Source organism: Capra hircus, chromosome 14 (genome assembly GCF_001704415.2).
Source record: "Capra hircus breed San Clemente chromosome 14, ASM170441v1, whole genome shotgun sequence".
Classification (NCBI taxonomy): Eukaryota; Metazoa; Chordata; class Mammalia; order Artiodactyla; family Bovidae; genus Capra; species Capra hircus.
In genome coordinates, this window is record NC_030821.1 from 74,017,473 (window position 1) to 74,030,084 (window position 12,612).

General features: G+C 56.9%; 1 protein-coding gene across 5 annotated transcripts in view; it reads right to left on the bottom strand.

Moving 5' to 3' along the window:
- ST3GAL1 (ST3 beta-galactoside alpha-2,3-sialyltransferase 1) overlaps window positions 662–12,612 on the bottom strand; it is a 91,021-nt gene continuing 79,070 nt past the window's right edge. For 4 of the 5 annotated variants that reach the window (XM_018058595.1, XM_018058594.1, XM_018058593.1 and 1 more), the window contains 4 exons: window positions 12,028–12,207; window positions 9,742–9,787; window positions 7,688–7,807; window positions 662–5,032 (listed from right to left, as the gene is read on the bottom strand). In XM_018058595.1, the coding sequence (XP_017914084.1) occupies window positions 4,859–5,032; window positions 7,688–7,807; window positions 9,742–9,787; window positions 12,028–12,207 (520 nt within the window). In that variant the 3' untranslated portion in view covers window positions 662–4,858. The remainder of the gene's footprint in view (window positions 5,033–7,687; window positions 7,808–9,741; window positions 9,788–12,027; window positions 12,208–12,612) is intronic. The other variant, XM_018058596.1, reaches the window with a different exon arrangement.

Sequence of the window (12,612 nt, forward strand, 5' to 3'; positions counted from 1 at the left end):
GGAAGTCTTGGCTTAAACATCACCTCTGCCCGCAACTGCCTGCTGCCATTCGCCAGCCCTGCAGGGCTGTTGAGAAAGTTCAAGATTACCCCTAGGGAGGGAGTGTGCACACTGTAAAGCGCTGTACCAACTGGGAGGCAGCATTACTGACACCTGCTTTCCATTCTGTAGTCCCGTGACTGGATTGCTGGAATTCTTCTAAAACCTGGGAGATTTGTGCCGACTCTGGATCGCACTTGTACCCATACATGGATGTGCCCATCTCTTCGGGAAGGAGGGACACGAACTCTGCCCACATCAGGCTACTTCATTCAGCAAACGCTCAGTGCACTGAGTGGGCACGTGTCTCCTCCAGCCGCCTAGGATGCGTTTACTCTAGACCTCACACCCCGTCTGATAGCTCCTGCGGTGATGCTCATTGGATAGATGAGACAGCTGAGGTTCAGAGGGCTTGGGTGACTGGCATTAGTCACACAGCAGGGAGAAGGCACAGCTGCATCTGAGCAGAGGCTAGCTCTTCATGTCCTGAGCCTCTGGGTACCTGGTCAGGGTGGACACTAACCCCGGAGGTGTCTTTTAAGACTCAAAGCATCTCTTGCATGGAGACTTTGAGAGGCCGCACCAAGACACGGCCCTTACAGAAAAACGACGGACATACCTGAACGATAAAATAGCTCTCTTTTATTCATTTTGATTTGGATCATTGGAAATATTCAACAATAAATTAAAAATAAAAAATTGAGCAGAGGCTGTGGAAAGCAGACTCTTGCCAACTTCATTCAAAAAAGCATCCAGATGAACACTCAGCTGCAAAGCACGGGAGCCAGGCAAGGAGGGGCGGACGAGGAAAGCGGACTTTAAAACACCACCAACCAACCCACCAACAGGACTGCAAAGAGGGGAAAAGTGCTCGGGGAACTTTGGCTTTGACACGAACTGGGTTAAGTGCTAGCGTGACGGTGCACCACGTCCATGCTACCGGGGCCCAGTGGGGTCTCCTGACACAGACCCGGGTTAAAGCTAGTGTCTGGACCAGGATCTTGGGCGGGTGGGCAACGACGGCAGATCAGAAGCTGAGCAACAGGGTCAAGTTCAACATAAGTACAGATCTCTGATGGGCTGGGAGGGAAACAGGAGGCTGGAGGCAGGCTTGGAGGAAACGTGTTGCTTCGGGTAAGGACAGACTGTGTGATGCCACCTTGCCTGGTAGCTGTCCGTCACCCTCATCTGTGCACAGGTGTCATGTACCCACCCACGGCCCCCCAGGGGGGCTCAAAACACAGTAGCCCAGACCCCACAAGAGGATGACCAGCCGATGGCCTGTGGCCAACCCTGCCACAAACCAGATGTCCCTGATGGACGTGGTGACAGCCCCCAGCTTTTTGGAGGGGTGAGAACAGTTGCGGGTCCTGATGGCGCGTGGCCGGAGCCCCAGCCATCTCTGGCTTCCCTGGAGAAAGCACTTCCGACCACAACCATGTGAGGGAGGGCGAGCTGTTCTCAGTCTTCCACTTTTTCTCTGGGTTCAGGCTGCCTTGAAGGCAACAGCTGAAGCAAACATCACAGTGCTCAGCGTTCTGTGACTCCATTCCACCCTGGACCCAGAGGCCCAGTTTGCATCGAGGTAGGTTTGCCCTCTCGCTGGCCCTTCTGGCCACAGCCGAGCCTTGGGGGGGCGGTCTCCTGTGAACCTGCCCCCAACTCCCACCCACCATAGCAATCACCTGCCCACCCCTCGTTGCCTGGCTTCTCCCTTTTATGTCCTATTTCCTTAGATCTGGCTTCTCCCACTAATCCCAGCTTAGGTGATTTTCTGGACAATACCTGATGAAGCTGGGGTTTCCAAATGCATCCATTCAAGAACTTTCGTCTCTGCCCCAGATCACTACCCTCTCGCCCTCCTTTCTTCTTCCCGTGGGTGAGGCCGGGGGCTCCAGGAGATGTGGCTACAGGCATAGATTTTGCTCCAGCACCAGAGAGCAGCTTCCTGGTTCCCTGGGGGAGCTAGAAGGCTAGGGTGTTTGTTGACATCTTTCTCTCTCATTAGCCCGGCTTCTTTAGCTTCAGGCTCAGCACTGATTGCTGCAGCAGGAATGCCTCTAACGCTTGCCCGGGGCTAGTCTCCAAGGAGCTCTGTCTGCGGAATGGGCAGAGCCCTGGGCTGGTATGCTGGGCCCCAAGGAGAGCCTCCCTTTGTGGGTGCTTCTCACCCTCTGGCTGGGGGCCAACCCCCCGTGGAAACATTCTTGTCCAGGTCTCAGCCACTCTTACCCCAGGTATGGGCCCTGCTGGTTTAAGGCAATGGTGTGATAATCCTGGCCACAGTGGCTGGCTGGATTCGCTTAGGTGGCCGTTGGTAAGCCCAGGAGACAGACACAAAGCCGTGTCTGCCCCAGCTGTGGGAAAAACGCGAAGCTATCTCCTCCACTGGAAGAAGGGAGTGAGAAGGCAGAGGTCACAGCTTGCCTCAGGCCCCCGTGGCGGCCTGAGAACGAAGCCAGGTGGTGAGAGGCTTGCAGTCAGAAGCTTACACTGACTACGGTTCTCAGAGGGGCTGGGGAAGCCCACCTCTAGGTGGCCTAATAGGGACCCAATAACACCCTCTTTTAGCTCGAGATCTATTTCACAGTTGGTTCACTTGTGCAGTCCCTTCCCTTCTCTGGCCTTGCTTTGCTCATCTGCAAAAGGGGACCCGAGCACTGAAAGGCATGTCACAATGAACAGCCTGGTGGCGGGGAGAGACGGGGTGGAGGCCAGGCGGCAGCGATTCAGCCAACCCACACACCCAGCAGAGTTCCTCACGTCAAGGACTGCCATGACCTCTAGCCTCAGGATTTATGCTGGGAATCGTGACCTCACAGCAATTGACAAGCATTTGTCAGTCAAAAGGATCTTCGGTTTTGGAGGATTTTAACGCTGGAACATTTTTGTTTGTTTGTTTGCTTGCCTTTTTTTTCTTTTTTTTGAAAAAAGACTTTCTGGATTCTGAATCTTTGAGAATCAAAGAAAAACTGGACCCTGTCCCCAGGCAAACCTTTAGGGGAAGAACCAGCAGGGTGTGTGACTTCTAGGGACACTTGTAAATGACCGATACCCGCTGTGGACCCTCCCTGTTGGCAGAGGGAGACGAGGAGGCGGAGAGCAGGGCTTGCAGAGGGCTGCGCGGCGCGGTGGGGCGGGACCCCTGGCCTCTGAAAGTGGCATCCTTCATCCTCCTCCAGCCCACGGTCACACCTTCTCAAGGCACCCGTGGCCCTTCAGGGAATGCCCTCGACAGCAAGAAATTTCTCTTTTTTTGATCAAATGTCAGTGTGTGCATGCTAAGTCGCTTCAGTCATGTCCGACTCTTTGCAACCCTATGGACTGTAGCCCGCCAGGCCCCTCTGTCCATGGGGATTCTCTAGGCAAGAAGACTGGAGCGGGTTGCCATTTCCTCCTCCAGGGGAATCTTCCCAACATCTCTTACGTCTCCTTCATTTGCAGGCGGGTTCTTTACCACAAACGCCACCTGGGACTGAGTCTATTCCCACCTAGCCCCAAGGAGATTCTTAGCCTGAGACTGAATCTAAGCCCACAGTGAGGAAGACGAAAGTGGGGCTGGAAGAGAAGGAGATACATAGCATCCCGCAAACCTACCAACCCGACACCCCAGGGTCTGCCCGCCAGCAAGCCCTCAAGCCCTAAACACCCCAGTACCCCACGTCTGAAGATTTCTACAAAACTGCTCTGAGCGCCCACACCTCAGTTGCCTGCTGAAGCGAGCATAACCGAGTTACAAAGTGCAGACGATGTCAGTTGAATTTAAAAGACAAAACAATAAATAACTAGGAAGGCTGACGAGGAAGAAAGAGCAGCTGGGACATGAAGGATGAGGTATGATTTCTCCCCTCTGACGGTCACGTTTCTAGGATGTCCTCACACAGGTGGCCAGGGGGGATCTGACCCTGGGGGCAACTGCTGGCTGATGCCCCCTCTCCGCCACAAAGCTCTGGAAGGTTATGGGCACCAAATCCAATAGTCTATGAAAACAAGAATGTATGATCCATGGCTGACGGGCCTCTGGATGGAGCCTAGCTCCAACTGAGCGTTCTTGCAGCTCAGACATTGGCTCTGGAAACTAGAACGCTCTCCCCAGCTACAGACCAAGGGGAGTGCGCTGCTGGGGTCTCTCCTTCCCCAAGTTGGGGTTTTTGCCACATTTCAGTCAATGCATGCGTTTCTCCCCCCAGTACCAAGGCACATGGAAGCACGCAGACCCGTGCTCAGCCGTCATGATAACCACAGAGATCAGTTACTCGAGGAAACGTCAGCTTGGGAAAAAGACATCTCCTGGGCATTTAGAGTCTCTGAAGACCTTCAGGGCGGGGACCCCTCCTGGCCACGGTTCAATGATCTTTGGGCAGAAAGGGGAGGTGGGGTGGCTCTCCTGGAGGTCATCTTCACCCAGAAACTTCCCAGCAAGAATCAGAGTGTTGGCCCCGGACCCCTCGGCAGCGCAGTCTCTGTGCTTCCCCCCAGGAGACCATCCTCTCCTCTAGAACATGGGACTCCTTGGATGGGGCCTCTCCAGAGTCTTCCCGCCTCCCCCAGCCCAGAAGAGCGCTGGGGTGGGGGGTGGGGGAGAGCGGTTTCTCCCCTCCCGAGACTGGTTCTGAGACTTGGTCTGCAGCCCTGGCAGGGGTCGGCGACCTTGCTGAGTAGATGCTGCCAAATGTTGGGGTGCAAGAGGCTGTGAGGGGCACCTGGGCACACCCCTGAGGCTGGCCCTCGAAGTTCCTGGAGAAGAACAGCGCCAGTGAGAGGCTGGGGCTGGATGTGAAGTCGCACGTGGCACACCTGTCCTCAGCCCTTCGCAGCGTCATCTTCCCTTGAAGATCCGGATTTTGTTGATGGACGCCAAGGTGGCCGTCACGTTGGACTCGAAGTCCCCATCGTGCACCCCAGTCTTCCGGAAAGCCCCCGCCGACGGGTTGTTTTCCCAGTAGTGGTGCCAGTTCCCTTTGCTGTCCGCCCCGAAGCCGTACAAGTCCACCTGCCGGAGGCAAAGCAAAGGCGAGAGCCGGTCAGTGGGGGAAACAGCCTCCAGGAGCCTCCAGGAGCCTCCAGGAGCCGGGAACTCCCAGGAGCTCGAGGTAGCAAAGGCAAGTTGAGTCAAAGGCAAGTCCAAGGCCAGAAGGCATAATAATGGAAGCCTATTGCATGTCTGTGCCTGCTGGGTCCACCTCTAGGGAGGTACAACCTCTTCTCCAAGGACTGAAGAGCAGAACTTCAAAGTCCAGCAGTCCGCCCCAGGCCCCAGTTCTGCCTCCGGCTGGTATAACCTGTGAATGCCAAACCACTTCTTTGAGCCTCACTTTCCTCATCTGGGAAACGGGGCCAAGAGTGACGACCCTGGAGAGGTGGGTGTGGTCCACCAAGAAAAGGTACCTCTCCTTTTCTTCCCCTGGGCTGATATTCACCTGGTCCAGAGGTCCTCACTGTCTGGTGCATGGGTTGGGGGGTAGGCTTCTTACATGCGACAAGCATTTACTGAGCCTTTATTTTGTGTCGTGTGCATTAAACCTGTCAGAGTTCAGGGGGATGCTGGAGAAATTAGGGATGAGGGAGTTAGGTCTCAGTCCCCGGAGCTGCTGCTGCTTCTTTTTTTTTAATCAATGTATAATCATATCTTTATCAACATGCCCTTGCCAGGATAAGTACTGTTTTAGAGGAAAAAAAAATTGTCTACTTAGACAAAAATATGTATTTTTGGTTATATGATTCCAAGATGTTTTCTCTTTCTCTAGCTTCTATGATCATATCACCATTTAATAAATTTAAAATATATGAGAAAATTTTACTTATACATTATGCAATGTAAATCCTAACTTTTCTTCCCTCAAAACTTTCCATAAAAGTATTTTTAATTAATGTGCTTCTTGGAGAAATAAGTGTTAACACAAAATAATATATTTCATGATCAAATAAGGTAGGAAGTTTAATAGATGGTTATTTTTTTGCTTTTGTTCTATTCGAAAATCAGCAAAATTATCCTGTAAAGGGTCAAATATTAAGTACTTTTTCATACCCTATCTTTTAGAAACAAATCACAGTCCTGCCCATATTCGAGAGGAGGTGATGACCAAAAGGTGTAACAGTCCCCTTGAGCTGCTAACTTATGACAGCCACCAACTGAGCCCTCAAGAGGGGCTGACGCCAGGGCTTCCCCACCGCCCCCTCCCCTGCCTCCCCGCACCGAGGAGGGCGCGGCGACTGGAGCAGGCAGAGAGCTTGTCCAACAAGGTGACCTTCGAACTGGATCTTGGAAAATGAGTAGAAGATGATCAGGAAGGGTCTGGCATGCTAATTTGCTTTAGTCATGTCCGACTCTGTGATCCTACGGCTCCTAGCCCACCAGGCCTCTTTGTCAATAGGACTGTCCAGGCAAGAATCCTGGAGTGGGTTGCCATGCCCTCCTCCAGGGATCCCAACCCAGGGATCGAACCCGTGTCTCTTCCCTCTCCTTCACTGGCAGGTGGGTTCTTTAGCATTAGCATCACCTGGGAAGCCCAAGGGACTGGGCAAGAGGCTTTCAGGGGGAGGAATAGCCATGCAGGATGCAGCGTGGCAGACAGATTCCAGGGGTGGGGGCCCGCCAGACCAGGAGACAGCTCTGTGCTGACTGCAGACTTTTCAGGAAACGCCAGCACGGCCCTGGCCACCCCAGGGCAGGAGGGAAGGGCACTCCTGAGGCAGAAGCCCATGTGCTCTGCGACCAGCAGACAGGAGGTGGGGGCTGCAGGGGGAGTCGAGAGGCAGATATGGTTTCTGGCAGGGACCCCGGGTTTCTGTGAAGGATGGGGGAGATGGTGACAGAGCACAGCTCCTACCTGCGATTTCCAGCTCTGAGCCGTGCAGGGGCAAGGACAGACCGTAGGTGACAAGAAGGGACACTGGGGGGGCCTGCCTAAACCCGGGCCAGGGAGGAAGTTGGGGGGACTGTGGTCCCCTCCTGTTTCACTGCCCAGAGGCAGTGAGCACCCCAGATCGCCGATGGAAACATGGGCACAGCCTGGCAGACAGCTAGGCGAGTCCATGATGGGGAAAGGCTGCTGCTGCTGCTGCTGCTAAGTCACGTCAGTTATGTCCAACTCTGTGTGACCCCATAGACGGCAGCCTACCAGGCTCCCCTGTCCCTGGGATTCTCCAGGCAAGAACACTGGAGTGGGGTGCCACTGCCTTCTCCGGATGGGGAAAGGCATACTTGGCAAAATCACTGGTTCTCAATCTTGGTGAGCAGAGGAACTCCTGGGTGCTGGGGGAACCCTTGGGTCCCTGGTCCCCAGCCAGCAGTTCCGGTGGAAGTGGGCTGTGGCCTGGGGGCTAGAATCTAGCTGCACAGATGATTCTAATGAGCAAACGAGATGGAAACCAAAGCCCCAGACAACTCCCGCATTACAATCTGCTCCCTTATTCGGCCCCCAGGTGTGAGCTACCTGATGGGCCTGGCCCTGCCCAGGGAAGCTCCCATACCAGGAGAACACGGCTCCTTCCTGGAAGGTCCTACGGAGGAGACTGCAAGCCCCACCGTGGAGACAGGACCTGAGCTCCCAGAAAAGGCCTGGGGGTGGGGATGGAGGTCCTGACCGCAGGTGCTCTCTCGGCCCCCTGGGGAACACGAGGCAGCGGGGGATGGGGTGCGTCCTACCTCATCACAGACGTGCAGTGAGAAGATAACCGACAGGATGCCGGTGGACGGGTACCGCCCGTGGCCCTGCAGCCAGCTGTCGAAGACGTACTTGATGAAGGCCGGGTGGTAAATCAGGATCTGCAGAGGGAAGGATGCGGCCCAGGGTGAGGGGCTGGGGGAGGACCCCAGGCACGCGTCAGGTGGCGCACGCTGCTGTGTCCACAGGGGACAGCAGTGCCCGGAGCTCATATCCCTACACGGGGGGTTGGGAGGGGTATGATCTAGTGGACAATATGGACCCTAACCTAAATCATGAAAGGCTGGGATGGATGAAGCACAAGCCTGAATCAAGATTGCAGGGGAAAATATCAATAACCTCAGATATGAAGAAGACACCACCCTTATGGTAGAAAGTGAAGAAGAACTAAAAAGCCTCTTGATGGAGGTGAAAGAGGAGAGTGAAAAAGCTGGCTTAAAACTCAACATTCAAAAAACCAAGATCATGGCATCCGGTCCCATCACTTCATGGCAAAAGATGGGGAAACAATGGAAACAACGACAGGCTTTATTTTTGAGGGGTTCCAAAGTCACCGCAGACGGTGACTGCAGGCATGAAATTAAAAGATAGTTGCTCCTTGGAATAAAAGCTATGACAAACCTAGACCACATTTTATAAAACAGAGACATTACTTTGCCAACAAAGGTCCATATAGTCAAAGCTATGTTTTTTCCATTAGTCATGTATGGATGTAAAAATTGGACCATGAAGAAAGCTAAGCGCCGAAGAATTGATGCTTTTGAACTCGAACTGTGTTGGAGAAGACTCTTGAGAGTCCCTTGGACTGTAAAGAGATCAAACCAGTCCATCCTAGAGGAAATCAGTCCTGAATATTCATTGGAAGGAATGCTACTGAAGCTGAAGCTCTAATACTTTGGCCACCTGATGCAAAGCACTGACTCATTGGAAAAGACCTGGATGCTGGGAAAGACTGAAGGCAGGAGGAGAAGGGGATGACAGAAGATGAGATGGTTGGATGGCATCACCAACTCAATAGACATGAGTTTGAGCAAGCTTGGGGAGTTGGTGATGGACAGGGAAGCCTGGAGTGCTACAGTCCATGGGGGTCGCAGAGTCAGACACGACTGAGTGACTGAGCTGAACTGAACCTAAATCCTGGATGCACAGAGGATGCTGGAATAGAGGATGAGACCACAGAGAGAAAAAAAGCAGAGAAAGGCGAGGAAGGAATGGGTGAGAAGGCGGCATCTGAACAACAGTCAAGGAGGCCAGGAGCAGGACATGAGGCTGCAGGAGAAGGTTCCAAGGGAGCAGCGTGGGCCGGGGACAAGGACACTGCTGGCACCCTGCAGGAAGACACCAAGCCTCCTGTCCAGCCTGACATGGGCCTGAATGACCTTCAGCCCCTAGAATGACCTCACATGCCAGCTGTCCCTCTCCTGGTGTCACAGGTGGGGAAGTCGAGGCTCAGAGACACTAAGTAACATGCTCAACGTCACACAGCCACCCCTGGGAGGACATCGGCACACAGCATCAGTGAACAAGCTATGTGTCTCTGGGCAAGTTGCCTGGCCTCTCTGAACCTATCTCTTCATCTCCACACAACACTTCACTTCCACCATCCCTCTGCCCTTTGCCCACGTCTTACCCAACCCCACACCAGGGCCTACTGGGGAACACAGCGATACAGAGAGACAGGAGGTGAGGACTGGCTTTGAGATTCTCACACCATAGGGGCAGTGGCTCTCAAACAGCGTCAGCATCCTTGGGGGGCTTGTAAAAACCCAGAGCTTCTGATTCAGCGGATCTGGGGCAGCCCAAAGATCTGCACTGGTGACAAGGGCTGGTCTAGGGTCCAGGTTTAAGGGAAACTTTCCAGGGCTCGTCTCTCTGCTCTCTAAGTGGGGGCCCACCCACTGCTGCCAACCCTGGGGGCCCAGGGGCTCTCTGCAGCCAGATGCGGGCAGAGTGGGGAGATGGCTCTCTCTGTCATCAGGCGGAGCCTTGAAAGTGAGACTGAGCTAGAGGGCAAGGCACCTGTGCCTTGACTCACCTTATTCTTTTTCACTTTGATCTTGGCCGGGACAGGAACATAGGTACTGCCGGAGGAAAAGGCAGGTGGTTAGCATGGGGAGAGGGTCGGCTGCCTGGGCATCGGCTGGGGAGGAGAGGGCTGGAGATGCAGGTGGACCACGGGGAGAGGCGGGCGGGCCACCGGGAGAGGCAGGGGGACCACGGCGAGAGGAGGGCGGACCACGGGGAGGGGCGGGCGGACCACGGGGAGAGGCGGGCGGACCACCTGGAGAGGCGGGCGGACCATGGGGAGAGGCAGGGCGGGCCACGGGGAGAGGAGGGCGGACCACGGGGAGAGGCGGGCGGACCACGGGGAGAGGCGGGCGGACCACGGGGAGAGGCGGGCGGGCCACCGGGAGAGGCAGGGGGACCACGGGGAGAGGCAGGGGGCCCACGGGGAGAGGCGGGCGGGCCACCGGGAGAGGCAGGGGGGCCACGGGGAGAGGAGGGCGGACCACGGGGAGGGGCGGGCAGACCACCGGGAGAGGCAGGGGGACCACGGGGAGAGGCAGGGGGGCCACGGGGAGAGGCGGGCGGACCACGGGGAGAGGCAGGGGCGCCACGGGGAGAGGAGGGCGGACCACGGGGAGGGGCGGGCGGACCACGGGGAGGGCGGGGGACCACGGGGAGAGGCGGGCGGGCCACCGGGAGAGGCAGGGGGACCACGGGGAGAGGCAGGGGGACCACGGGGAGAGGCAGGGCGGACCACGGGGAGAGGCGGGCGGGCCACCGGGAGAGGCAGGGGGCCACGGGGAGAGGCGGGGGGACGGGGAGGCAGGGGGACCACGGGGGAGGGGGGGCCACGGGGAGAGGCGGGCGGGCCACCGGGAGAGGCAGGGGGGCCACGGGGAGAGGAGGGCGGACCACGGGGAGGGGCGGGCAGACCACCGGGAGAGGCAGGGGGACCACGGGGAGAGGCAGGGGGGCCACGGGGAGAGGCGGGCGGACCACGGGGAGAGGCAGGGGCGCCACGGGGAGAGGAGGGCGGACCACGGGGAGGGGCGGGCGGACCACGGGGAGGGGCGGGCGGGCCACCGGGAGAGGCAGGGGGACCACGGGGAGAGGCGGGCGGGCCACCGGGAGAGGCAGGGGGACCACGGGGAGAGGCGGGCGGGCCACCGGGAGAGGCAGGGGGAACCACGGGGAGAGGCAGGGGAACCACGGGGAGAGGCGGGCGGGCCACCGGGAGAGGCAGAGGGACCACGGGGAGAGGCGGGCGGGCCACGGGGAGAGGCAGGGGGACCACGGGAAGAGGCAGGCGGGCCACCGGGAGAAGCACTCTTCCACCAAGGGGCTCCACCTCCTGCAGTAGCCCATTATGGACACCAGAGGGCGATCGTGGCTAACTTGAGACCCTTCTGCAGAGGCCAAGCTGAGCCCTAGCTGATAGAGCCCCTCCTCTGTCCAAGCCAGCTTCCCTCACTGCCCTGCACCCCGAATCCCTCGGGTTTCCTAACCAGGCCTCAGACAAGGAGGCTCTCAGCCATCTCGGCACTAAGCCCCTTTTTTTTCAGGCAGGAATGGGACCAAGTGCGAGCCTGGCCAAGCCTCCAGGTCTCCCTGGAGGACAGAGGTCATGAGGACTAGTGTGAGCTCAGCGAGACGCGTGCCAAGCGGCCGGAACAAATCAGATGTGAACTAACTCGCCGATGGTCCAGGCAGGACCTGTGACTCACACCAGAGCCTACATGCTCCTCACCCAGTCTCCCTAGCAGCCGGTTTGACAGTGTGAGAGGCGGGTGGAGGGGGTGCTGTTATAATAGGGGAGCAGCACGGAGATGAGAAAGTTTAGCAGGGTCCACCTCCTGGGGGACTCGCAGGGCGTTTGGGGAAGCAAGGGCAACCCACTTCAGTCTTCTTGCCTGGAGAATCCCCTGGACAGAGGAGCCTGGCGGGTTACAGACCACGGGGTCGCCAAGAGTTGGACACGACTGAGCAACTAACACTTTCACTTTTCACTTTGGGGAAGCAAACCCGGGAGGTCTACTGTGTTGTGGCATGGGGAGTCATGAGCAGGAGGAAGGCCAGAGCTCGGGGGCATCGGGGTGATGGGAGGAGGGGTACCAGGAAGAGCTGGAGGCAGCCTGGGAGCGGGGCTCTGCTGTCTAGGAGAGGCTGTCTGGGGAGGCGAGGTGCGCCAGCAGGACAGCATGAGTGTGGCTGTAGCGGGTGGAGCCCCCACCACGGCAGGGGGCTCAGAGGCCCTCACTCAGCAAGGAGGAGCAGTGACCCCCCCCCACCGTGCAGACGCCTCAAGGGGACTTACTGGGAGATGGTGCCCGTGGTGGTGGCACTGATTACCCACTCCAGATCGACAGTCTTGAAGGGGACAAGGACCATGCTGACGTTCTCTGCCAGCTCCCTGAAGCTCTCCGGGTACACGAGGTGGTGGGTGGTCTTCCTCCCAACGTCGGCCTCAAACCCTGCAGTGGGGGCCTTGTTCATCCTGGGGGAGGGGAGAGATGATAGGCATCATGTCACCATCAAAGGTGACTTGGAGGGTCAGCTTTAGCTCAGAGAGGCTGTGCTGTGTCTCAACTTCCTCATCTGTAGAATGGGCACAGGGAGGGCATAGGTCAGATGCTTTAGCTACTTTTTTCTCATGGATGATCTCAGGTGAGCCTAACCATCCCCACCACCAACAGCTGACTCTGTCCCGGTGCAGTGATGTACCTCACTGACCTTTAACGATAACTGGTATGTGTATTTTATGGTCCTACTTTTATGGCCAAACTAATCTGAGCATAAAGAATTTATCCCAAACACAAGAGCTACCCAGTGGTGGCCTTGAACTCAGGGCCTGTCAACCCTAAATCTGACTCTCTCCCCCTCACCATAGACATTCCCACTG